The sequence below is a fragment of the Canis lupus genome, chromosome 23 (genome assembly GCF_048164855.1).
Source record: "Canis lupus baileyi chromosome 23, mCanLup2.hap1, whole genome shotgun sequence".
Taxonomy (NCBI): Eukaryota; Metazoa; Chordata; class Mammalia; order Carnivora; family Canidae; genus Canis; species Canis lupus.
The window spans coordinates 13,228,993-13,256,912 of NC_132860.1; the positions used below are offsets into that span (position 1 = coordinate 13,228,993).

At 41.7% G+C, this 27,920-nt stretch overlaps 1 protein-coding gene and 1 pseudogene across 5 annotated transcripts; one reads left to right on the forward strand and one right to left on the reverse strand.

The window, feature by feature from the left end:
• Positions 1-395: 395 nt before the first annotated feature.
• CYP2R1 (cytochrome P450 family 2 subfamily R member 1) lies at positions 396-27,476 on the forward strand. Of its 5 annotated transcripts, none has more exons than XR_012015534.1 (7): positions 396-647; positions 17,547-17,688; positions 22,260-22,892; positions 23,459-23,788; positions 24,610-24,787; positions 26,532-26,664; positions 27,192-27,476. XR_012015534.1 is itself a non-coding variant. In XM_072793974.1 (7 exons), the coding sequence occupies exons 3-6, from the start codon at positions 17,667-17,669 to the stop codon at positions 24,783-24,785; spliced, it is 1,161 nt and encodes a 386-aa protein (XP_072650075.1). In that variant the 5' UTR covers positions 529-647; positions 5,922-6,057; positions 17,547-17,666; the 3' UTR covers positions 24,786-24,787; positions 26,532-27,476. The 5 variants fall into 5 exon arrangements, 4 of the variants coding, with proteins under 4 accessions (XP_072650072.1, XP_072650074.1, XP_072650076.1 ...); XM_072793974.1 differs by adding an exon at positions 5,922-6,057 and having other exon boundaries at positions 529-647; positions 26,532-27,476; XM_072793971.1 differs by having other exon boundaries at positions 26,532-27,476.
• Positions 8,161-8,658, reverse strand: LOC140615401 (U6 snRNA-associated Sm-like protein LSm3 pseudogene; annotated as a pseudogene).
• Positions 27,477-27,920: the final 444 nt, after the last annotated feature.

The following is a 27,920-nucleotide window of genomic DNA, read 5'->3' on the forward strand; positions in this document are numbered from 1 at the left end:
AGAAAGGGCTGGCCAGGGAAGCAGGAGCCTCCCGGGTCACTGAGGGAGGTGATGCCCACGCGTTCCCCAGGCCCCGGGGTCCACACCCTGGAAAGGGGCCACCCCCCTCCCCCCACTGTCGAGTTCGCTGGGAGCCACGCCCAGATCCAAAGAGTGGCCGCCGCCTCTGCGCCGCAGACTCCGAGCCTGGCGGGGCCCCGAGTAACTGCCCGGGGCGGCCGGCCAAAGGCCAGGGGGCGGGGCCAGGGCGGCCGGCCGAGGGCCAGGGGGCGGGGCCGGGGCGGCCGGCCGAGGGCCAGGGGGCGGGGCCGGGGCGGGGCCAGGGCGGCCGGCCGATGGCCAGGGGCGGGGCCGGGGGGGCGGGCCTGGTGCGAGCGCGCTGCTCGGCGGCGGGGTTGGCGGCCCCGGCCCGCGGCCCTGCCATGCGGGGTCCCCCGGGCGCTGAGGCGTGCGCCGCGGGGCTCGGAGCCGCGCTCCTTCTGCTGCTCTTCGTGCTGGGGGTCCGCCAGCTGCTGAAGCAGAGGCGGCCGGCCGGCTTCCCCCCCGGGCCGTCGGGGCTGCCATTTATCGGCAACATCTACTCGCTGGCGGCCTCGGGCGAGCTCGCCCACGTCTACATGAGAAAGCAGAGCCGGGTGTACGGCGAGGTACAGCCCGGCGGGCTGCGGGCTGCGGGCTGCGGGCGGGGGCCCCGGGCCTTCCTCCGGGGTGGGCTGCACGGCCGCCGCGGGGCCCGAGCCGTCGGGACGCCCCTTCGGCGTTCTAGCGACTTGGAGGGAAACCGGCTTCCCGAGTCGGGGCGGGGGCGGGTGTAGACCTGCCCGAGGCCGCGCCCCGCCGGGGAAGCCCCGCCCCGCAGGGCCGCCCGCTGCCGCCGCCTAGCGGTATCCCGCGGGACCCTCCGGCTTGCTGAGGGCGCCGAGGTGCTGCGCCTGCGCCGTGGGACCCGCCGCTCCGAGAGCGCCCAGGCTGTGCTCCGCGCAGGCGCAGTGAGGCCCTGGGGGGGTGGTGGGTTTTTTGCCCCCCCCCCTTTTTTTTGTCAGCCTGTGGGAAGTAGACGTGTGTGCGGATCTGTCTGGCTTCTGGCGAAAATGAGGCATCCAAACCCTAGGTCCAGATTAACGTTTAATGGGACATTCCTAAATGTTTGCATCTAAGGATGGCTCGTCTAGGCGTCTACTGGAGGGAGCAGGAAGCGCAGGGAAGGGCCTGGCCGGGAGGGGCTCTGGGAAATAATCATGGAAGAACGAAGGAGTTCGGGACTAAAAACCGGTGCGGAGGCCCACAGCGCAGGGGCAGTGGCGGCCTGGTGGTCGGGAGCATCCTCGTGGCCGACACGACTGTGCGGCCGGCCAGCATCCCCCCCCACGGGAGGCTCACCTGTAATCTCACCGTCCCGCCGACCTGCTACTTGCAGTCTTTCCTGATGAGGTTTTGGTATATAGGTGAGGTTTGGTGGGGTGAGGTCCGGAGCCCACCACCAAGAAAGAATTGAGACCTCTTTGGTGCAAAATGGTGGTTTTATTAAAGCACAGGGACAGGACCCGTGGGCAGGAATTGCTACTGCCCCAGGCCTGTGAGGTGTGGCTGATTATATACCTGGGAGCTGGGAGGGGTCTGAGGGGAGGTACTCTCCAAGGAGTTTTGGAAGCAAGGTTTCCAGGACCTTGAGGGGGCTAGCTATTGTTGGGAAAAGGTCACCTATTATGTCTGATAAACCCTGAGTCCTGAGACCCTTCAAATGTCTTTCAGTGGGCCATGTGCTTTCAGTGCAACATGTATCTTGGGGGTTTAGAGATGATGGGAAAATTCCTTTTTTTTTTTATTTTTATTTTTATTTTTATTTATTCATGGGACATACAGAAAGAGAGGCAGAGACACAGGCAGAGGGAGAAGCAAGCTCCATGCGGGGAGCCGGACTTGGGACTCATCCCAGGTCTCCAGGGTCATGCCCTGGGCTGCAGGCAGATGCTCAGCCACTGAGCCACCCGGGCTGCCCAAAGGGAAAATTCTTTTTTTTTTTTTTAATTTATTTTTTATTGGTGTTCAATTTGCCAACATATAGAATAACACCCAGTGCTCATCCCATGAAGTGCCCCCCTCAGTGCCCATCACCCAGTCACCCTTACCCCTCGACCACCTCCCCTTCCACCACCCCTCGTTCGTTTCCCAGAGTTAGGAGTCTCTCATGTTCTGTCTCCCTTTCTGATATTTCCCACTCATTTTTTCTCCTTTCCCCTTTATTCCTTTTCACTATTTTTTATATTCCCCCAAATGAATGAGACCATATTAATGTTTGTTCTTCTCCGATTGACTTATTTCACTCAGCATAATACCGTCCAGGTCCATCCACATTGAAGCAAATGGTGGGTATTTGTCGTTTCTAATGGATGAGGAATATTCCATTGTATACATAGACCACATCTTTATCCATTCATCTTTCGATGGACACCGAGGCTCCTTCCACAGTTGGCTATTGTGGCCATTGCTGCTATAAACATCGGGGTGCAGGTGTTCCAGCGTTTGACTGCATCTGTATCTTTGGGGTAAATCCCCAGCAGTGCAATTGCTGGGTCGTAGGGCAGGTCTATTTTTAACTCTTTGAGGAACCTCCACACAGTTTTCCAGAGTGGCTGCACCAGTTCACATTCCCACCAACAGCGCAAGAGGGTTCCCCTTTCTCCACATCCTCTCCAACATTTGTTGTTTCCTGCCTTGTTGATTTTCCCCATTCTCACTGGTGTGAGGTGGTATCTCATTGTGGTTTTGATTTGTATTTCCCTGATGGCAAGTGATGCAAAGCATTTTCTCATGTGCATGTTGGCCATGTCTAGGTCTTCCTCTGTGAGATTTCTGTTCATGTCTTTTGCCCATTTCATGATTGGATTGTTTCTTTGCTGTTGAGTTTAATAAGTTCTTTATAGATCTTGGATACTAGTCCTTTATCTGATATGTCATTTGCAAATATCTTCTCCCATTCTGAAGGTTGTCTTTTAGTTTTGTTGACTGTTTCTTTAAAGGAATTTGTATATGTTAAAATAGGCTTACAGGATCCTGGGGGTCAGGCTGAGTTTGCCTTCTGCCCTTAGCAAAGTATGAACATCTAGCAGTTGAGTCTGTAGAGGAATGTCACTTCCCCTGTTTCAAGGACTTGTCAGTGTGCTTTGTCCTCAGCCAGTCCTGTGTTTCCCCATCATTTCCCACTGTGCAGAGATGGAAAGCACAGCCCAGAAATGCTGAGGGACTTGCACACAGTCACACCGCTGCTCCCTGCAGGGGAGGAAAGGGGTGTGCAGTACTGAAGCGTGTGATTGCAAGGGTGTCCAGACCTCAGACAGAGGCAGACTTCCCAGGGCACTGGCCAAGCTCACCTGTTTTGCTTTGAATCCATTCATTCCTGTGCAGCCACAAGCCAGGCCCTGCAAGGTGCTGAGGATGAGATGAGGAAGGCAGACACTGCCTGATTTTAGGGAATTAGAGCCCAGTGAGAGAGAGCAAATCTAAATATCGGCCACAAATTGTGAGTGCTTTGAAGGAATAAGATAGCGTTGCTGTTTGGCAATTGTGGTATTTCAGGTGGAGGCTTAAATCTTTATTTGAACCAGAGTTTACAAGAATTATCCTGGGTTTTTGCACATGTCTCATGGTTGACGTTAAACGGAAAGTGAACTTAGGTAAAGCAAATGTATATAATTCTTATATTTTATTGTCAACCTTCCAGTTCTCCAGGAACTGAGTGTGTTTCTGTGATTTCCGTTGAACATGTATGACTTCTGGCATGCTGGTACCATGATATTCTAGAGAAATCCTAAGATGTGGAAGTATGAGATTAGAAGTTGAGTCCTCTTTTGTCAGATAAAACTCGATTTTTCTCTGAATTTTAATTTTTCCTCATGTGTAATGAAAATAACTAGAAACAAACTGCTACTCAAATGTTCTTGGTTATTAATTGGAAACAATTTATTAGGCCTATAACATAAAATGTATCTTTAAATCAATTATGTGAAATGCTGTCTTGAATAGGAAGTTGTTTTTCATACACAAATATTTGAACTGATAGGAGCACTGTATTTACAAGGAACATTCTTTTCCAGAAGGGAGTGATCTGAGTTTCCTATCAAAATAGATTTTTTTTTTAAAGATTTTATTTATTTATTCATGAGAGACACAGAGAGAGAGAGGGGCAGAGACACAGGCAGAGGGAGATGCAGGCTTCATTCAGGGAGCCTGATGTGGGACTCGATCCTGGGATTCCAGGATTATGCCCTGGGCTGAAGGCAGACGCTCAACCCTGAGCCACCCAGGCGTCCCTCCTATCAAAATAGATTACAAATTATGATAAGACTGTCATTTTGATTCAATGGATTTAAGAGTTTGGTATCAGTAATTACTTGCATTGCTGTTGTAACTATTTGAGGTGATTGTCGTTCTTTACAAAGAGTACTCTTTACTGGAAGTGGAAAAATCAGTAGTACTAGTAAGTACAGGAGAAACAGAGGAAAGATGAGCAAAAATGAAAAGGATGTATGCATTGAAGAGTAGATAATTGTTTGACTGACTCTGCCTTACACTTAAGCTGAAAACCACCTAGCATATTGAAACCACTTAACCTCTTAATTAAGTCATCGACAGCATTTGATCTTTTGTTTAATTGAAGTATAGTTGAGGCACGTGTACATTAGTTTTAGGTGTAAAGCAGTGATTTAACAACTCTGCACTATTTTAGGCTCACCGCAGGGTGGCCTGCCACCATACAATGCTATCACAGTAACATTTCCCTGTGCTGTATCTTTCATTTCCCTGATTTACATCTTCCATAACTGGAAACTTTTTTTTTTTAAGATTTTATTTTATTTATTCAGAGAGAGAGAGAGAGAGGCAGAGACACAGGTAGAGGGAGAAGCAGGCTTCGTGCAGGGAGCCTGACGTGGGCTCGATCCCGGGTCTCCAGGATCATGCCCTGGGCTGAGGGCAGCGCTAAACCGCTAAACCGCTGCACCACAGGGGCTGCCCATAACAGGAAACTTTTTTTTTTTTTTCCTGGTATATGAATAACTGGAAACTTTTATCTCCCACTTGCCTTCATCCATTTTGTCCATCCACCCAATCCCCCTCTGGCTGCCTCCAGTTTTCTGTATTTATGAATCTGTTTCTGCTTTTGTTTGTTTTGTTTTTAGATTCTACATAAAAGTGAAATCATATGGTAATTGTCTTTTCTGTAGGACTTATTTCACTTAGCATAATAACCTCTGTGTCTGTTTATGTTGTCACCGTTGGCAAGATCTCTTTTTATGGCTGAGTAATACTCCAGTATATATCCATTGTGTATGTATTCATTATATCACATCTTATTCATACATTCCTTTATTGGTGGACATTTAGATTGCTCCCATATCTTGGCTATTGTGAATAATGCTGTAATAAATGTAGCAGTGCATCTATCTTTTTGAAATAGTGTTTTCAGTTTCTTTGGACAAATAACAGTAGAATTACTGAATTGTATGTTGTTTTTTCTCTTAAGATTTATTTGAGAGAGAATCCATACATGGGTGAGAGGAGGGGCAGAGGGATAGGGGAAGCAGACTCCCTGCTGAGCGCAGAGCTGGCCTCAGGACTCCATTCCAAGACCTTAAGATCACAACCTGAGCCAAAACCAGAAGTCCAACACTTAAACATCTGAGCCACCCAGGCACCTTGTATGCTATAACTAATTTTAATTTTTTGATGAACCATACTGTTTCAGAGTGGCTGTGCCAGTTTACATTCCCACCAACATTGTGCAAGGGTTCCCTTTTTTCCACATCCTTGACAACACTTGTTATTTCTTGTTGTTTTTTTTTTATGCTAGCCATCCTTTTTATTTATTTATTTATTTATTTATTTATTTATTTATTTATTTATTTATTTATTTATTTATGTAGGCTCCATGCCTAGTGTGGAGCTCAACTTGGGGCTTGAACTCACAGCCTTGAAATCAAGACCTAAACTGAGATCAAGAGGCAGGACTTTTAATCGACAGAGCCACCCAGGCACCCCAGATACTAGCCATTCTGACAGGTAAAATGTGATATCTCATCGTATATTTGATGTACATTTCCCTGATGATCAAAAGTGATATTGATCATCTTTTCATATGGTTTGTGACATGTGTTTGTCTTCTTTGGAAAAATGCCTAGTCAAGTCCTCAGCTAATTTTTATTTTTATTTTTATTTTTATTTATTTATTTTTAAAGATTTTATTTATTCATTCATTCAGAGAGAGCAAAGAGAGAGGCAGAGGCACAGGCGGAGGGAGAAGCAGGCTCCATGCAGGAAGCCCGATGTGGGACTCGATCCCTGGTCTCCAGGATCACGCCTGGGCTGAAGGTGGCGCTAAACCGCTGCGCCACCGGGGCTGCCCCTCAGCTAATTTTTAACTGGCATTTTCTGGTGTTGAATTATATAATTTCTTTATATATTTTGTATGTCAAACCCTTTTTGGCTATATCATTTGCAGATACCTACTCCCATTCAGTAAGTTGCCTTTTCAGTTTTTATTTTGTTTTGCTTTGTTTTTTCAATGGTTTTCTTTACTGTATAAAAGTTTTTCTTTTGGTGTAATCCCAATAGCTTATTATTATTATTATATGTATATATATATATTTTTGCTTCTGTTTCCTTTGCCTGAGGAAATCTATCTAAATAAATTGCTAAGGGAAATGACCAGGAGATTACTCCCTATATTCTTTTCTAGTATTTTTATGGTTTCAGGACTTATATTTAGGTCTTTAATCCATTATGAGTTTATTTTTGTATATGGTGTGAGAAAGTGGTCCAGTTTTATTCTTTGCATGTATTGGTCCAGTGTTGCCAGCACCATTTGTTGAAGAGGCTGTCTTTTCTTCATTGCATTTTTTTGCCTGCTCTGTTGTAGATTGACTGTATAATCATGGGTTTATTTCTAGGCTCTCTTTTCTGTTCTGTTAATCTATGTGTCTGTTTTTGTGCCAGGATCATAGTATTTTGATTATTGTATCTTTGTACTATCGTGAAATCTGGGATTGTAATACCTCCACTTTTTTTCTTCTTCAAGATTGCTTAGGCTGTTTGAGATCTTTTGTGATTCCATACAAATTTTAGGATTGTTTGTTCTAGGATTTCTAGTTCTATGAAAAATGCTCTGTATATTTTGATAGGGATTATGTTAAATCTCTAGATTGCTTTGGACAATGTGGACATTTTAACAATACTGATCTTCCAATCCATGGGCATGGAATATCTTTCCATTTGTGTCATCTTCAATTTTTTTTTTATCAAGTGTTTTATAGATCTCAGAGTGTAGGCTTTTCACCTCCTTGGTTAAATTTATTCCTAGGGAAAAAAAAAATTTATTCCTAGGTATTTTATTATTTTTGGTGCAATTATAAATGGAATTGTTTTATTAATTTCTTTTTTTGCTACTTCGTTATTAGTTATGACAATGGAGTAGATTTCTGTATGTTGACTTTGTAATCTATGACTCATTTGTTACTTCTAAGAGTGTTTTGGTGGAGTCTTTAGGGATTTCTATGTATAGTATAATGTCATCTACAAATAGTTTTACTTCTTCCTTATCAATTTTGGTGCCTTTTATTATTTTTTTCCAGTACTGTGAAACTGTGGCTAGGACTTCCAGTACTATATTGAATAAAAGTGGTGAGAGTGGACATCCTTGTCTTGTTCCTGATCTTAAAGGAAAAACTCTTAATTTTTCACCATTGTGTATGATGTTGGCTATAGGTTTGTCATACATGGTCTGTATTATGTTGAGGTGAACTCCCTCTAAACCCACTTTGTTTTGAGTTTTCATTGTGAATGGATGTTGAATTTTTTCAAATGCTTTTTCTGCATTTATTGAAATGGTTGTGTCATTTTTTTTTTTTTTTTTTTTGCATCCTGGTGATCACATTTATTGAAAGAGTTGGAAAAAAATTTATTTATTTATTTATTTTTTTAAATTTTTATTTATTTGTGATAGTCACAGAGAGAGAGAGAGAGAGAATGAGGCAGAGACACAGGCAGAGGGAGAAGCAGGCTCCATGCACCGGGAGCCCGACGTGGGATTCGATCCCGGGTCTCCAGGATCGCGCCCTGGGCCAAAGGCAGGCGCCAAACCGCTGCGCCACCCAGGATCCCTGGAAAAAAATTTAAATGCCCTTTAGCTTAAGAATTTTTGAGTTTTCTGCAAATCAACTCATTTCAGGAGTGGAAGAATCCTTGGTCATTTCTTAATATCAAAATGAACGCAGGTTTCTCTTTTGGATGTCTTCTACATTTAAAGAGGCAATCATACAAAATCTCCTATATTTCATACATGATAAATTCTTTGTTTCAGCCAACTCTTAATGGAGGAGCAACTAGTACAACACCATCTCCCCGGACAAAAAGCATCGGAATATTCCATTTTGTTGATTTATATATCTCTTCATATGCTTCTTCATCAATTTCTATAGTAGTCACAGTTTCTTCCACATCTCCCAATATCATATTTAAATGCTGATCATATGCATGTAATCTGCCTCGAAGCTCTCGGTCATTTCTCATTTTCACATAAATTCACTCATCCAGGCTGAGCCTGATGAGATCCAGGGGCTCTTCTACGGTGTTGGTAGTTTGTTGCTGGTCCACGTCGTCCGCCATCTTTCAAACCCTGTGCCCTTTCCCCGGTTGTGTTATTTTAATCCTTCATTTTGTTAATGTGGTGTGTTATTTGGATTGATTTTCAAAAATTGAAACAGGCTTGCATCCCCAGAATAAATCCCACTTGATCATGGTGAATGATCAATTTAATTAATTTTTTAATTTGGTTTACTAATATTTTATTGACAATTTCTGGTTCTGTTCATCAAGGATATTGGCCTGTAGTTTGGGATCTTTGTGTGTGTGTGTGTGTCTGTGAGTGTTTGTAGTGTCTTTTTTGTTAGTATTAAGGTAATGCTGGCCTTGTAGAATGTATTTGGAAACTTTCCCTCTTCTTCTGTTTTTTGGAATAGTTTGAGGAGACTAAGTATTAACTCTTAAGTATTTGGTAGAATTCACTTGTGAAGCCATCAGATCCTCTTATTTATTGGGAGTTTTTTATTAATCATTCAGTGTCATTACTAGAAATCAGCCTGTTCAGATTTGCTGTTTCCTCCTGATTCAGTTTTGGAAGATTGTATGCTTCTAGGAATCTATTTCAACTAGGTTGTCCAATATGTTAATATATAATTTTTCTTAGTAGTCTCTTACAATCCTTTGTATTTCTGTGGAGTGGGTTATTACTTCTTTTGTTTCTGATTTGATTAATTTGGGTGCCCTTTCCATTTTTCTTTATTAGTCTAGCTAAAAGTTTATCAATTTTGTTGATCTTTTCGAAGAACCAGCTCTTGGTTCATTGATCTGTTCTACTGTTTTAATTTTTTTAAAGATTTTATTTATTTATTTATTTATTTATTTATTTATTTATTTATTTATTTATTCATGAGAGACAGAGACAGAGAGAGAGAGAGGCAGAGAACACAGCAGAGAAAGCAGGCTCCTTGCAGGGAGCCCGATGTGGGACTCGTTCCTTGACCCCAGGATCACACCCTGAGCCAAAGGCTCAACCACTGAGCCACCCAGGCGTCCCTTCCCAGCTCATTTAGTATGAGACTAGGTTGAGATTTTTCTTGCTTCTTGAGGCAGGTCTATATTGTTATAATCTTCACTCTTAGAACAGCTTTTACTGCATCCCAAAGATTTTGGCCCATTGTGTTTTCATTTTCATTGGTCTCTATGTATTTTTTTATTTCCTCTTTGATTTACTGCTTGACCCATTCATTGTTTGGTAGGATGTTATTTAACCTCCAAGTATTTGTGTTCTTTCCAGATTTTTTTCTTGTGGTTGGTTTCTTAGCATTGTGGCTGGAAGAGATGCATGTTATAATTTCAATTTTTTCAATTTTTTTACTTTTTTTTTTACCCTAACATGTGATCTGTTCTGGGGAATGTCCCATGTGCACTTGAAAAGTTTAATTCCACTGTTTTAGGATGGAATGCTCTGAATATATCTGCCAGATCCACTTGGTCCAGTGTGTCATTCAAAGCCATTGTTTCTTTGTTGATTTTCTGCTCAGATGATCTATCCATTGATGTAAGTGGAGTGTTAAAGTCCTCTACCATGGGCTTGAGTGGGGTCAGACCAGGTATTTGGCAGAGCCATGGTTCCACCAGACTCCCGGGGGCCCTCCCTCTTTTGTTCCCTAAAAGACTTTCATTGGTGGGTATGGGCTGCAAGCTGACCTGATGTCTACCACCCCTCCTTCCCCCGCCGCCCACTCTGGGGCTACAGTGGAACTGGGGTGTGTGGCTATCTTCCCCTCACCTGGACAGGAGCCCCTTTGGAGTGTTGCTGGCCCCCCGACAGGGCTGCTTGCACAGTGCCAGGCTTGTGGTGCTGATTTGGATGGACTCCTGCTGAGGGCAGATTGGAGGAGTGGGTCCCAAAAGAGTACAGGGCTGGGTGTGCTTTCCACAGGCTAGGTCCAGAGTATTCCCATTGTACTGGTTCCCCCAGGCATCTGTGTTATTTAGGTGAGAGGCAGAATGGCGGCTGCTAGCTCTTTTGTTTTTTGAGAAGTTTCCTAATTGTCCCTACCCCTCCAGCATAGGTTCTGAGATTAGTAAATAAATCTTTCCATATCCCCTAGGCATTTTTCGAATTGCTCTTTCTACCTGTATCTCAGCAGTGCTGTTTATTATGCTGTCTCTTTAAGTTTCAGTTTCCTATCACCCTTTCAGTTTCCTATCACCCTCCAGCTCTCCCAAGAGCTTACCCTCCCCCCCCACTTTTAAAGTTCCAGGTATTAAGCCTCATTAATTGTGAAAATTCATCATAGTAAGTCTCTCTGTTTTCAAAGCCAAATGTTCTTTGGATTTTTCTTGGTGCAGGGGCCTGTATCTCTGGGGCCCAGTGTGGGATCTGCTCTGTGCTTACAGGGGCCCTCCGTCCCCATGGGACAGGTTTCCTAACGAAGTCACCCTTCCTATCATTTTCAGTGTGGACTCTTTTCTCTACATTTAGCTGTGGAGAGTCTGTTCTGGCAGTCTTTGGGTCATTGTCTGGGTTATTTACTCTGATATGGGTGTTATCTAGGTATACCCATGGGACAAGGAGATTTTGAGATCCTCCTATTTCACCACCTTCCCCAGAAATCAAACCTGCTTTGAACTCTATCAGGTAGATTGGTTATCTCCATTTTTTTTAGTTCTTTTCTCACATTTTGTCTTAGTCTTTCATTTGGAACATATTCTCCTGTCTTCTCATTTTGCTTGACTTTCTGTGTTTGTTTTTATGAATTAAATGAATTCATACTTCTAAACATTAGCGGTCTTGTGTATGGTCATTCCTTGGTTGACTGTGCCTGGTGACTGACTGACTGGCTGGAGCTGTGGCTTATGTGGGCTAGAGGTCCTGGACACTCTGCTGGAGCCCCTCTGGTGGGATGGCTGGAGCTGAAGTAGGCATGGACCAGGGTAATCCAGGGGTCTTCACACAGAGGGTGCCCTGGCAGGACAGCCTAAGCTGAAGTGGTTGTAAACCAAGTGGTCTTGGGGCTTTCCACACAGAGAGCATCCTGGCAGGATAGCTGAAGGTAAAGTAGGTGTAAGAGGGGTAGTCCCAGTGTACTCCAAGCAGAGGATGCCCTGGCACAGAGTCTGGAGCTGAAATTGACATGGGGTCCCAGGGCCCTCTAAGCAGGGGGTGCCCTGGCAGGGTGGCTAAAGCCAAGGCAAGGCAAACAGCTAGGAGTTCCTTGGGCCCTCTACACTGGGGGTACCCTGGCAAGTCATCTGGAACTGAAGTGGTATGGGCCTGGAGTACTCCAGGGTGCTTTGCACCTGTCACATTGGTGAGACAGCTGGAATTGTGTATGCTGTGCTGGGGCCTTCTGATCGGGATGGCTTGGACTAGTGTGGGGTAGGGGCCCAGTGCACTGAGGCTGCAGGTGGCTTTGGTGCCTACCCCCTGCTTCTTTCTGTGCTGTCATGGTGGAAGAGATATGTAAACCATGCATTTGCCAGTCCTGGCTTCCTGGCTTCCAGTAGCTCCCCTGACCTTTGGCAGGGTTCTAAGGGCTAATTTTTTTATATTCTAGTTGCTCTTTCTTTTTTTTTTTAAAGATTATTTATTTATTAGAGAAAGCAAGAGAGTACAAGAAGGGGAGCCGCAGAAGGAAAGAAGCAGGCTCCCCACTGAGCAGGGAGCTTGATGTGGGGCTTGATCCCAGCTAAAGGCAGACACTTAACCAACCCAGGCACTCTGCCCTTTTTTCTTTTTTCTTTTTTTTTTTTAAGTAGGCTCCATACCCACTGTGAAGCCCAACATGAGACTTGAATTCATGACCCTGAGCTCAAGACCCAAGCTGAGATCAAGAGTTGGGTGCTCAGGGCGCCTGGGTGTCAATCGGTTTAGCATCTGCCTTCATCTCAGGTTGTGATCCCAGGGTCCTGGGATCAGGCCCCACATAGGGCTCCATGCTCAGCAGAGAGTCTGCTTCTCCCTTTCCCTCTGCCCCTCCACCCCGCTCTTGCTCTCCCTCTCCCTCTCTCTCTCTCTTTCTCTCAAATAAATAAAATCTTTAAAAAAAAAAAAAACTGACTGAGCCACCCAGGTACCCAAATATATTCTAGTTACCCTTTTAAACCATGGCTTTTTTCCTGTGCACCAAGGCAGGTGAATCTCATCTCAGTCCCTCAGTGCTGTCCCTCCCCACTGCAGTTCAAGCACTGGGGGTGGGGTTCCCTTTGTTACCATAGTCTCCATTTTCTCTTGTCATTCTTTATGTGGCCTATCTTTTGTTCTAAATTTTTTTTTTTTTTTTTTTTTTTTTACTTATGATAGTCACAGAGAGAGAGAGAGAGGTAGAGACACAGGCAGAGGGAGAAGCAGGCTCCATGCACCGGGAGCCCGACGTGGGATTCGATCCCGGGTCTCCAGGATCGCGCCCTGGGCCAAAGGCAGGCGCCAAACCGCTGCGCCACCCAGGGATCCCCTCTTTTGTTCTATAGAAGCTGTTCAGGTAGCCCTCATTCCTTCAGGAAGAATTGCTTTATAAATAGGTATAGATTTGGTGTGTCAGTGGAGGAGGTGAGTTCCAAGTCTTTCTTTATCTCCATTTTGGACCCTTCTCCCTGGCAACATTTGATCTTTATCTTAGTTGAGAAGCAGTAAAGGTATCTCATTGCTTTTGAGGTATTTTGCAATTCTGCTAAAGTCTCACAGTTAGTATAAGTTGTTAAAATACTATACCTTTTTTGGAAGTAGGAAGAGACTGTTACCTCTTATACTTCTGAAAGGTTATAGAAAGTTGTTTATAGGGCTTATTAGTAAATGGAATTTTATTTTTCTATTATCTTCTTCACTGGAAATGTAGGCTCACAGGAAAAACCTGGACTTGAAAATTGCTTGTGAGAAATGGCGGTCACTTTAAGTGTCACTTACTTTTATGAAGTCTGTGACTTCAGTTCTTTTTTTATAATTCTTAAAAACAACCAGACCTTGGGGCTCATACATTCATTTTAAAGGTAATCTTAGATAGAAATATACCACATCAAGAAGTATCATTTCCTTGGAGATTCACTCTGAATGTGTAAGCTTCTGCAATGACTTTAATCTGAATCCAAATTTTGAGTAGCATTTCCTAGCTAGCAAAGGGAGTAAAAGTGTTTTTTACAGATTATTTTCAGGTAATGCATGTAAGGACAATAAAGCAATTCCTTTACTTTAAGGCAAGTGGATCTGGCAAGTTCCTGGCTTTTATTTAGATCTTTATGCAAGGCACTAGGTGTGATTTTATGGAAGGTTCAGAAGACGAAAGAGATGAAATCACTGATTCTGTGGAGTTTATAATTTAGCAGCCAAGCAGAAGACAAGAGTATTCCTGGCTTCCGGTGCAAGGTAGTATTAAATGAGTGCCATGGGAGTATCTAAGCTTGTGCTGTGGTGGTTCAAAGGAGAGAGAGAGAAGGAGAATGCACCAAGAAAGGCTTTATAGAGGATGTTCCCTAAAGACTTGGTATAGTTTGGAGAGTATGACAGTCAAGGGAGGCATTTCAAATGAGAAAACAGCCCACACAAAGGTTGAAAAGTGGGAAGCAGTTGGTTGTTTTCATCAATGGCACTTTTCACATCCCTCTGTTACTAGCCCTTCACCTATGATGTTGTATAAATAGTGTATTTAAATTTTTTTTTTTAAGGTATTTATTTATTTATTTGTGATAGTCACAGAGAGAGAGAGAGGCAGAGACACAGGCAGAGGGAGAAGCAGGCTCCATGCACCGGGAGCCCGACGTGGGATTCGATCCCGGGTCTCCAGGATCGCGCCCTGGGCCAAAGGCAGGCGCCAAACCGCTGCGCCATCCAGGGATCCCTAAATAGTGTATTTAAATGTGTGTCTTCGCCACTATTCAATAATTCAACATATACTTACTGGTTGTCAGCGTCTGTTAGGCACTGTCCTAGCTGTGAAGATACCTGTTTGGTAGTAAACCAAACAGTGGTAAAAATCCCTGTCCTCATATAGCTTACATACCCTTGGGGGCTGAGGTGGTGGTGGGGGAGACGGACAATATAAATACAATAAGTAAATGATACAGTACATCGAAGTACAGAGTGTGAAGTCAGTTAAGTTAGGGATAGAATTTTAACTGAGTTAGAGCAGGCCTCACTGCAAAGACATTTGAACAAAGGCTTAAAGGAAATCAAGGACAAAACTAGGCAAAACTGGAGGAAGAACATTCCAGGCCAAGAGAACACATACAAAGGCCATGTAGCAGGAGTATGCCATGTGGAGAACCACCTATCAAGACACAAGTTGAGAGGCTGTCATGATAACCTTGGAAAAAATTGAAGGTGGTTTGGATCAGAGTGTCAGGGATGGAAGGGTAAGAAATAGCCATCTCCTGTTTACATTCTGAAAATCAATCAACACTCTAAGCAGTGATGTCAGGCTGGGAAGAAAAACAGAGCCAACACAGGCAGTTTAGGTCCTCAACAGCTCGAAGAATGAAACCTTCCGGAAAGTCCTTGAAAACAGCATAATACCAGAATAGATGCTAGGTCAAATGATAATTTCCCCAGGTTTACTCTCAAATAGGGGTCCACATTTTTTAGTAAAGGTGGATTGTGTAACAGCTTTCTCAAGCCATGGCTCCTTCTTGGTCTTTGTAATCCATAGTGTCCACACCTGACAGCTTTACCCTGCAATACGATGCTCCTGTTTGTTCTCTATCCGTATTACCACAGCTTGCAGCCCCAGCGTCTTCTTCTACCATCCTTGTGAAACCATCAGTCTGTTTTTTGGTTTTTTTTTTTTTCCCCTGCATCAGAACAAGTGCCTGTTCACTAATGCCTTCCCTTCCTGCTTTGATACTGTGATTTATAATAAGAAATCCATATTTGGTCTTTGTCTCTTTCCTGGAATATACTTCCTAATGTCCTTGGAATTTCCTAAGTGTTAAAAGTGATACAGGTGTTTTTTTAATTCATGACAAGCCTCTTTCAACTATACCTGAGTTTATGCTAATGAGATAATTTTTGGAGCATCCCTAAAGTGGGAGTTTATTGCCAGGAGAACCAGTCATGGTTAGATGGTGGAACTTCCCATCACACCCCTACTACCTCTGGGGGAGGGAGAGGGGCTGGAATTTGAATCAGTCACTAGTGACCCATGATATAATTAAACATGCCTAGCTAATAAAGGCTCCATAACAATCCCTGAATTCCAGGGTTCAGAGAGTGTCCATGTTGGTAAACAGGTGGAGGTGAGCAGAGACTAGATAGCATGCCTGGGGAGAGCATGGAAGCTTTGTTCCCCTTTCCCCATACCTTCCCTATGCATATCTTCTGTATGGCTGTTCCTGAGTTATATCCTTCTATGATAAACCGTGAATCTAGTAAGTAAAATGTTTTCCTGAGTTCTATGAACCACTCTAGCCCACTAATCGAACCCAAGGAAGAGGTCGTGGGAACCTCTAATTTATAGCCTGTTGGTCAGAAGAACCCGAACTTGGTGATTGGCATCTGAAGTAGAGATAGGGAGCAGTCTTATGGGACTGAGCCCTTAACTTGTGGGATCTGAAACTATGTCCAGGTAGGTAGTGTCAAAATTGAGTTAAATTCTAGGACACCCAGCTGGTATCCTAGAATTGCTGAGGGGTGGAAAATCATACAGCTGGTGTCAGTTTAGAGTAGAGTACTGAGATGAGAGGAGACACACGAGAAGGAGGCGTTTTCCCTTTATATCTGATACAATTACACTTCTGGGGCTTTAAAACAATTTCATTACTGCTTTGGGAACTGAAAGAGTCCCACATTTGCCAGCTGGAAGCCATTCTCTTGGCACTGAAACTCTTCCACTGCCGCTCTTGACTACTACCACTGCTTGTCGCGCACAGTTGATGCTACCTCCCCAAGGTTCTGGGGGTTCCTGCTGCTCGGTTGGCAGAGCCTAGCCTGTGCCAAAGCCTCCATTGTTCAGTTGGTTGCTTCTGCTACTACTTGAAGGTCTTCATCACATTTTTTCCTGTAATTACTTCTGCTGAACTTCTGACTTCTGTTCTTCATTAAACCTATTTGTTGTTTTTTTTTTTTTTTCCCCTCTAACGTAGTATAAACCGTGGTTAAATTTGCTCTACTTATTTGCACAGAATGAGGCTTGATTCAGTATTTTGGCCCTAAAAATTAGCTCTCAGCCAAGCCCTGACAGGATGAAGATAAGCAATCTTTGCACACCACTGATAGTTCTCTCACTGCATTAGCCTCTTATTTTGGACTAGCTAGAGTAGACTACAGGAGGTGTTCTGTTGTAAGTGAACCTGAGGTGAATGAAGCACAGGCATAGGATGGATATTCATTCTGTCTTGCCTTTCCCTTAGCTGAGGGCACCCACCTGTGCCTATGTGGTAAGTGCCTTTTCTCCAAGGTCAGATTCCCTTTGGTACCCTCTTTGTTAACTTGGAATTCAGAGACCCAAATACAAATGAGGCTAGTTGTAATATGTTTATACATCAAAGTTCTTTCTCAGGCAATCCCCTCCCTATATAAGCCTGGAAATAATTGTGCTGCTTCCTCATTTATCTTGGAAATAAAAAGAGATTCCTAGATCTTACTGAAGGCATTGAGTTGGAATGAATCTTAAAGGAGCATCTGAATCAAGTACCATATTTTCTGGGGCAACCCTGAAGCCCAAAAAAGTTAAAGGTTCTGTCCAGGGTCCTATATTTGTTTAATGACAAAGCTTAAACTAGAACCCAAGCCTCATGAGCCCAGTACTGTCTTCCTTATACCATTTATAAGATTATGTCTTCAGGCACTGACTAGGTAATGAAATTGTAGTGTTTGCTATGCCTTGTGGAGAGAAGGCGCTCAAAACATTGTCAGTTAAATAATAAATCCTTACATTTTCAGGGAAGTAACAAATACTGGGAGAACCGGGCTTAGCACATTTGGATTTCCATAGTTAATATTTCTGTTTTGTCATTTAAATTTTTTTTTCTTCTCAAAGATCTTCAGTTTAGATCTTGGAGGTATATCAGCTGTGGTTTTAAATGGCTATGATGTAGTAAAGGAATGCCTTGTTCATCAAAGTGAGATTTTTGCAGACAGACCATGCCTTCCTTTATTCATGAAGATGACAAAAATGGGAGGTATGTTTATTTTCACCTATTTAGTGAAATAGTGATTTACTATTTTATTTATTTACTATTATAAATTACACTCCTTATTTTATGTAATTTTAGTATATAGAGTTTAGGTTCTCTTGTACTGATTAGCAGGAAAGAATTAATTAATTTAGATTACAGAACTTAATAGTTGAAGACCTTTCAGGCTACATTATACCCATATTTTAGACCAGTACTTGCTAATTCTGCTGTTGTAATTCCGTCTTATAAATATTGTAAATAATATTTTAAAGAATTAGCATTTAATAATACCTGCAAGTTTTGTGAAGCAAGCTAGGAGAACACATACATGATCATGCATACTTGAATCAAAAGTGGTTTTCAAAGCCAGTCTTGAGTACCTGGTGACATTTTCACTATCAAAATAGAATGTGAAGAAGACTTTCTTAACTACTAACCAGTATGACATGTGCTAGAACACAGATGGTTTTATCCAAAGATACCAAAAGCTACAGCAACAGAGGGTAGCCCGGGTGGCTCAGGGGTTTGACACCTGCCTTCAGCCCAGGGCGTGATCCTGGAGTACTGGGATTGAGTCCCACATTGGGCTCCCTGCATGGAGCCTGCTTCTCCCTCTGCCTATGTCTCTGCCTCTCTCTGTCTCCCTAATGAATAAATAAATAAAATTTAAAAAAAAAAAAAAAAAGGAGAAAGGTTGAAGGTTAACAGAATTGGTGAGCAGAAAGCCCAAACTAGAGTGTTGAAATCAGATGTAGTGGTTTTAATACTTAATAGTGTAAGAATTTTACAATAATGGTGTCCAGAACTCTCTAATGAGAGCAACACACTTATTTTCAAAGAAAAATGTAACAAAATTTGGTTTCCATAGACTAAAAATAAAGATATTGAAAGGAAAATAAAAATTAACCATTTATTAAATCACAAAGCAAACTGACTAGTGCAAAGAAAACACCAGTTTTAAAGGACGAATTCTCAGGCTAGAGTATAATGATACTTGGAAACAATAAAATAAATAAAACAAAAATTTCCAACCTCTTACTCTTCTTAATAATAATTAGGTCAAAGAAGAAATTATACCACAATTATAATAGAAAACCTTTAAAGAAATGGTGAAAATGAAAGATGATGTTATCAGAGTAGTATTTGGGATAAAGTATATACTATATATTTTTCAAAGCTACAGTTTTGTAGTTTCAACTATTTTTATCATAAAGTAAGCATTTGGTATTTTCAAAAAAACAGTAAGAGAAAAAGAAGTAGAAAATTTTGTGTTATTGTAAATACATATGCACTGAACTTGCAACTGAGAAATCATAGCCACTATTAGCTCACTCTTTGGGTAAAAGTTGCCCTATAGGTGGGCTCAGCCCATGTTTGGCCAGCATAGAGTTATCACAAAGCTCCTCTGTACCCTCTTGTACATGTATCCCATATACATACATTGCTCTAGGGCTTGCTGTCATCCCAGTGCCTTTGCACTAGCTTTTCCCTGTATGGCAGGAATCTTTCCTGAATATCTGCTAGACTCACTCTCCTGTCCTTTTTTTTTTTTTTTTTAATTTTATTTATTTATTTATGATAGTCACACAGAGAGAGAGAGAGAGAGAGAGAGAGAGGCAGAGACATAGGCAGAGGGAGAAGCAGGCTCCATGCACTGGGAGCCCGACGTGGGATTCGATCCTGGGTCTCCAGGATCACGCCCTGGGCCAAAGGCAGGCGCCAAACCGCTGCACCACCCAGGGATCCCTCACTCTTCTGTCCTATATCTTTACTTATGTCACTTTCTCAGTGATATTTTCCCTGACTACCCTATGTTTCCTTCCTGGCTGTATAATTTATTTGTCTCTTCTCCCTAGCATGTAAGGTCCAAGAGAATAGGGATCTTTGCCTCTTTTGTTTACTGATATATCTGTGACACTTAGAATACTTCCTGGAACACAGTAAGTGTTCCATAAATAAGTGTTGAATATTTGTTGAATGGTCACCTGGGAGTATAGAAAAGACAATGGACTATAGGAACATAAGGTGGCTGCATAGCACCAAAGACCCCCTTATGTATGGTTAGCTTTATCATAAGATCCAAATTTATTTATTTTTTTATAAGCTCCAAATTTAAAAACTGTTACACAAAAGTTGCTGAAATGTAAATTTTATAGGTACCTCGTGTACACAAGAGAACGTGACATTTTTCATCATAGGTACATGATGTGTACATCATAGGTACACAACTTCACCAATTGTGAGTGAAGTTTTGAGTAAAGTACATATTATATATATATGTGCTAAGGATGTTGTTTTTCTCTTTAAAAAAAAAAGATTGATTTAGAGAGAAAGCATGACAGAGAGGAGAAGAGGGAAAGGGAGAGAGAATCTTAAGCAGACTCCACACTGAGTGCAGAGCCTGATGGCAGGGCTCAATCTCACGACCTTGAGATCATGACCTGAGCCGAAATCAAGGGTCGGATGCTTAACCGACTGAGCCACCCAGGTGACCCTGTTTTTCCCTTAATAGGTAATTTGTTTTTTTTTTTTTAATTTTTTACAAATCTCTTTCTTAATTCAAGTATAATTAAACTACAGTGTCCTATTAGTTTTGGATATACAATGTAATGATTCAACAACTCCATACATTACTCAGTGCTCATCATGATAAGCGTACTCTTAATCTCCTTCACCTATTTCACTCATCCCCCCGCATACCTCCCCTCAGGTGACTACCAGTTTGTTCTCTATATTTTAGAGTCTGTTTTATTGATTGTCTCTTTTTTTTGTTTTGTTTCTTAAATTCCACATATGAGTAAAAATCATATGGTATTTGTTTTTCTCTGACTTATTCCACTGAGAGTTATATTCTTTAGATCCATCCATGCTTTTGCAAATGGCAAGATTTCATTCTTTTATTAGGGCTGAGTTCTCTATTCCATTTTGTGTGTGTGTGTATACATATATGTATATATGTATATATATGTGTGCATATATGTATACATAGACATATATATATATATATATATATATATATATATACACACACACACACACATATATATATCTCCCACATCTTCTTTACCCATTTGTCTATCAATGAACACTTGGGTTGCTTCCATATCTTGGCTATTGTAAATAATTCTGCAATAAACATAAAGGTGAGGGTGCCTGGGTGGTTCAGTGGTTGGCGTCTGCCTTTGGCTCAGGGCGTGATCCCAGAGTCCTGGGATCGAGTACTGAATCGGGCTCTCTGCATGGAGCCTGCTTCTCCTCCCTCTTTCTATGTCTCTGCCTTTTTTTTTTTAATTTTTATTTATTTATGATAGTCACAGAGAGAGAGAGAGAGAGAGAGAGAGGCAGAGACATAGGCAGAGGGAGAAGCAGGCTCCATGCACCGGGAGCCCGATGTGGGATTCGATCCCGGGTCTCCAGGATCGCACCCTGGGCCAAAGGCAGACGCCAAACCGCTGCGCCACCCAGGGATCCCTGTCTCTGCCTTTCTATGTCTCTCGTGAATAAATAAATAAAATCTTTAAAAAACAAAATAAACATAAGGGTGCATCTTGATAATTAATTTAAAAGGAATATATTCCACATCAGAAGAGCATACATAGTATACTGTGGAGACTCTGAAATTTTATGGCAACAATACCAACATGAGAAGTTTGAGTTTCATATTTGCCCTCTGTCTTCATTTGGGCTGCTTTAGTAAAAATACCATAGACTTAGTGCCTTAAACAACAATCATTTATTCTCACAGATCTGGAGGCTGGAAAATCAAGATCAAGGGTCCAGGAGATCTGGTGTCTGGTACTTTCTCCATTGATTCCAACTTCTTGGCCTTCTTCCTGTATCCTCACATAGCTGAGAATAGTCATCTCCTGTGTTTCTTATTACGGGCACCAGTCTAGCTTATGAAGCTCTACCCTCATGACCTAATTACCACCTCAAAGGCCCCACTTCCTAATTGAATACCATCACTTTGGGGATTAGGCTTCAACATACGAATTTTGTGGGGACACAAACACTCAATCCATAGTATCCTCCTTTTGGCTTGAATATTTCCACCACATTGATACCTCCTTTCAGGCTTCCTTATTAGCCTTTTCCATAGTCATCTTGTTAGGGAACATTTGCTTTTAATAGGAGAAAAATCTGTATTCTAAAATCTAGAAACAGAAACACAGAAAATTTTTAATCCTACAAGCATGATTTTCAGTTGTTTGCTTTAGTCCAATATAAAATTTACCCATAGAACATGAAATAATTTTGTCTTTTGTAGATGAGGCTTATAGTAATAGGTAAAATTATATAAGACTGTTCAGTTTCTTGTGCTGGAAGAATTACAGGTCTTTTCTGCCTGTCCCCACATAAAAAGTAGACAAGCTTTATCTGTTGACAGTATTCTGTGGCTAATGAGTAGCAAAGAACAAGGCTTAACCACTAAGTCTAGTTTTAGTTTTATAGAAAGATAATTTGGAAAAGAATGGCTAACCATCTTTTTTAACTCCATAGCATTTTTAGGTGTTAGAAACAGGAAATGTAGGAATGATAAAGCTTTTTTTAAGACTTTTTTTTTTTTTTTCCAGGCTTACTCAATTCCAGATATGGCCGAGGATGGGTTGATCACAGAAAATTAGCTGTAAATAGCTTTCGCTGTTTTGGATATGGCCAAAAGTCTTTTGAATCTAAAATCTTAGAAGAAACCAATTTTTTTATTGATGCTATTGAAACATACAAAGGTAGACCTTTTGACCTTAAACAATTAATAACAAATGCTGTTTCAAACATAACCAATCTGATCATTTTTGGAGAACGCTTCACTTATGAAGACACGGATTTTCAGCACATGATTGAGTTATTTAGTGAAAATGTGGAACTAGCAGCCAGTGCCTCAGTCTTCCTGTATAATGCCTTTCCATGGATTGGTATCATACCTTTTGGAAAACATCAACAGCTATTTAGAAATGCAGCTGTAGTGTATGATTTTCTCTCCAGGCTTATTGAAAAAGCTTCCATCAACAGAAAGCCTCAGTCACCCCAGCATTTTGTTGATGCTTATTTAAATGAGATGGATCAAGGTAAAAATGACCCATCATGTACTTTCTCCAAGGAAAACCTCATTTTTTCCGTGGGTGAACTCATCATTGCTGGAACTGAAACTACAACCAATGTGCTTCGGTGGGCAATTCTTTTCATGGCCCTTTATCCTAATATACAAGGTGAGGATCCTCTTGATCTCAGGGCTGTCCCTACATTTAGGACTTACACATGTTTTAGAGTCTTTGGGTATGTACAAAGCATTTTATTTAGGAATTTATGCTGTGCTAGCCAACAAGAAAAATATTTCATAGTTATAAAGAGTTTCACATATGTTACCTCCAGTCATGTAAAAATGTCAGAGATGGGTCTCTTTATGCCCGTTTTCTCCAGCTAAATGGCTGACTTGCCCAATCTCAGCCACTGGAAGTGGCAGAGCTGGGACCTGAACCCTGTTTTGTTTCCTTTAATTCAAGTTTTATGTTTCACTATTTCCCTTGCTGAGAGTGATGTTATTACAATTATTTTTACTACTTTTAGTGTGTTTTTCACAAAAGAGTTACTCAGAACATTGGTTTCTGGTGGCACACAATATATGGCCTATGTTTAAAAAGAACTCCCAGATAATGAAAAATCTGAATCTGGTACCCGTACCTTGTTGACTTATTATATAGGCTATCCAAAGGGAAATTACTTTGGATGTAATTCTAAGAATTGCATAATAACTTGAACACTTTTTCTCTAACAGGACAAGTTCAGAAAGAGATCGATTTAATTATGGGACCCACTGGGAAGCCCTCTTGGGATGACAAATGCAAAATGCCTTATACTGAGGCAGTCTTGCATGAAGTTTTAAGATTCTGTAATATAGTGCCATTAGGAATTTTCCATGCAACCTCTGAAGATGCAGTTGTACGTGGTTATTCCATTCCTAAAGGCACAACAGTAATTACAAATCTTTATTCTGTACATTTTGATGAAAAGTACTGGAGAAACCCAGAAATATTCTATCCTGAGCGATTTCTGGACAGCAGTGGATATTTTGCCAAGAAGGAGGCTTTGGTTCCATTTTCCCTAGGTAAGAAAACTTTCACAAGGACACAACTTTAGGACAGAGCATAATGATGATTTATCATGTATGACATCTTAATCTGAAACGTTCTGTTGTAGAATTAAAGACTCCAACTCTGAAAATACAGCATTGAATCTTACAGGAGAGATTGGTTTAATTAGAGGTCATTAACACCTGTTTGTACTCAACACTTAGAAATTGTTGAGAAGCTGTGGCTTCTTCTGAAACTTTTTTGCTTGTGGATTTGGGTTTGGATCAAAACTTGAAGGGCTAGAAGTCTGTAGGAACAGGTAGCTTGAGAAACTGAGACCCAGGGGAGGAAATGACATAATTTGAAGTGAAATTGAAACATAGCTCTCTTGGCTTCTTCTTCATTGTACCTCATCTCTAAAATTATTGCATTTGCTGTAAAAAAAAGTACACAGACCACAAGACCAATGGAAGATGGATTAGAAGCTCTTTTTTCATTGGGGAAGGGTTCACATTTAGGCATTTGAATTGAAACGAACTTCTCATGGATCTATAGAACAAAATGAAATTTGTTCAAATTTCTACCTGAAATTTGATCTTTCATGGCATATCTTGGGCTGTGTTACAAAGTGCAAGGGAAGTGTGGAAGGGGATTAATAAGCTTACAGAAGTCCATGATCTGACAAGAGAAGGTAAAGAAATGGGCTCTAGGAACTGAAGTGCCAGCTGTTATTTTTAATAAACATAACTGCCTCTTTCTTTAAATAACAGACTTAGTGAATGGTATCCATATACTAGATATGAATTTTAGTAAATATTATGGATTCTAAAAAATCATGCTGTTCTTTTTTGTTTAGGGAAAAGACATTGCCTTGGAGAGCAGCTGGCTAGGATGGAGATGTTCCTGTTTTTCACAGCATTGCTCCAGCGGTTTCACTTGCATTTCCCCCATGGGCTGGTTCCAGATCTGAAGCCCCGATTAGGCATGACATTGCAACCCCAGCCCTACCTCATCTGTGCAGAAAGACGCTGAAAGTACATGGATGTTTTGTGGGAAAAGGCTGTCTGGTTGCCTTTTATCCCTGAACCTGGTTTATCTAATCAGTATATGTGTTTGGGCAGAAATCACAGCATCATACAGCCAAACGAACACGGGCATGTCTTTGAAAGCAGTACTAAAGTAATAATAGGCATTAGCTATGGTTTTTTCTAAGCTTTCATGGCTCCTAAGGTGGGATTATCTGTGGAGGAAAACAAAGGTGCAAATGACAGGTTTTGCTTAAGTAGGAAGGGCCGTGGATGCCCTTGGCACAGCCCGACTTTTCACCCTCTTCTTGAGCACCAGGTACCCTCTTCCTTTCTTGACTCCATCTTGCTCCTGTCCTGGGGGGTTTGCTTCCAAATGACAGTGGCATTTCCCTTCTGATCAGGTATTATCATTAATGGGTAGTGTGGTAGGGAGTCAACTTTAATAGAGGAATAAAGAAATTAGAACCTAAATAAATGAATTTGGAGTACAGAGGTATTTTAGACACAGTGGCAGATAATAGAAGAAATATCTATGTATTTTAGAACCTGCCAGTGCTTTCAAATCTTGCTCCCTGTGATGTTTTCATAAGAATTACATTGTTCTTGGGCAGCCCGGGTGGCTCAGCGGTTTAGCGCCGCCGTCAGCCCGGGGCCTGATCCTGGGACCCGGGATCGAGTCCCACGTCGGGTTCCCTGCATGGAGCCTGCCTCTCCCTCTGCCTGTGTCTCTGCCTCTCTCTCTCTCTCTCCCTGTTTCTCATTTTTTTTTTTAATATTTTATTTATTTATTCATGAGAGACACAGACACAGGCAGAGGGAGAAGCAGGCTCCATGCAGGGAGCCTGATATGGGACTTGATCCCGGGTCTCCAGGATCACACCCCGGGCTGAAGGCGGCGCTAAACCGCTGAGCCACCCGGGCTGCCCTGTTTCTCATTAATAAATAAAAAAAATCTTTAAAAAAAAAAAAAAAAGAATTACATTGTTCTTACAAATGAAGGTCCCTAACCCCTGAATATTCATTCCCATAGCACCAGTTCAGTAAAAGGAAATTACAAGAATGTAATTATAATAAAAATGACCTCCTAAAAGTGATTATTAATTCTTTATGGGCAGAGACATTTTTCCTAGTACCACTTTTTTCTTAACCAATCTCAGGTCTTTTTTTTTCTTTTAAAGATTTTATTGATTTATTCATGAGAGACACAGAGAGAGAGGCAGAGATACAGGCAGAGGGAGAAGCAGGCTCCTTGCAGGAAGCCTGATGTGGGACTCAATCCTGGGACTCCAGGATCATGCCCTGAGCCAAAGGCAGGTGCTCAACCATTGAGCCACCCAAGCATCTCCCAATCTCAGGTCTTAAAGATGGAATTGTTTTACCTTTTAGAGTTCTCCAGGCATTTTCATGGATTGCTGTTATTTTTCTGAAGATAACAATATACAAATCAAAAAAAACATGCTTTAGAGCCAGGGTAAATGTGTATGTTGGGACACTTGAGAATGATGAGTGTCTAGTAGTAATGATGCCAGGAAAATAAGTGTGAACTATGACCTATCAAACTGGTATGTATATTATTCACCCACTTACAGTTTTTTTTAACATGATTTCTTCCAAGGTTGTACATCAAGAGTTTCTACTCTTGTAACGTAGCTCATGAATAGTTGTAGCCTTAAAGCAAATGCACATAATAACGACTTCTATTAAGAATATGAATTTAACCTTAATAACCTTATCTGTTGATATTTTCAAGTTTCTGTGTGATGAATTAGGAGTCTTTGCATCTCCGATATATTGAGACATTTGTGGTTGCAAGAGGAAAAAGTCCTGGACAAATTTACATAACTAATAAAGGAGAAATTTGGTGGTATTTCGGCAGTTTTAGGGTAGGTATGACCTACATGTTCCATGGTATAATCAAATAAATGTCTGTTTGCATTTCTCAGTTTTGCCTCCCAGATGGTATCAGCTTTAATCTTAAGACTGACTCATGGAAGTACATATGCTTTGCCTCCTTGTTGAGACTGAGCTTGGGTTGTTTCTGGGGAAGTTAGGGAGCTTTTCAGGTATTCTCCCCAAACTGTTCTTTGTGTCCTAAGTTATGTGCCCATTTTTTAAAACTATGTCTTTTGAGTGGGATTATGGTTCACTGAGGCCTGACTACTAGAGTCAGTGATGGAGTTGGTTTCCTCCAAAGAACATGTGCTACATTGGGGTAGTATAGTTACCTAAACAAAAATAAGGAGAGTTATGAAGAGAAGAGGAACTCTGGACTAGCAGATTAATTACCATATCTGCCTCACTGCCCTCTAACTGCTTCCTAAGATAAGCAACTCTTCCACCTGCTTCCCTGACTCTTGACAGATCTGTTAATTCAGGTTACTTTTTGATTTTTGCTTTTCCTTTGACACAGAATGTCTCTCATCCCTGGCCTCCTACTTGCTGTCATATCTCATATAAATGCCTAGGTGGAGCTCTACAGACTGGGGATTCTGGAAGCTTGGTAGACTTAGCAAAGAAATTTAGTGAACTGGAGCAGGTTATAATCAAAATTAAGGAGGCCTCATTTTGCTCTTGAATACTATCATTATTCAAGGATGATTAAGACCTTCATAAATCTACAGACAATAAAAGAACATGCTATTTATTTTCTTTACCTTGTATCTAAAGAAATGTTATAAAAAATAAAAAAAATAAAGAAATATTATATATTTTTTTCTTGCTGAAGTTAATGCCAATGTGACAAAAATCATTTAAAAATGTAGATTTAGGGCAGCCCGGGTGGCTCAGTGGTTTAGCACCACCTTCAGCCCAGGGCCTGATCCTGGAGACCTGAGATCGAGTCCCATGTTGGGCTCCCTGCATGGAGCTCACTTCTCCCTCTGCCTGTGTCTCTGCCTCTCTCTCTGTGTCTCTCATGAATAAATAAATAAAATCTTAAAAAAAAAATTGGGGCAGCCTGGGTGGCTCAGTGGTTTGGTGCTGCCTTCAGCCCAGGACCTGATCCTGGGTACCCGGGATCAAGTCCCACATCAGGCTTCTTGCATGGAGCCTGCTTCTCCCTCTGCCAGTGTCTCTGCCTTTCTTTATCTCTGTGTCTCTCATGAATAAATAAATAAAATCTTTTTAAAAAATTGTAGAA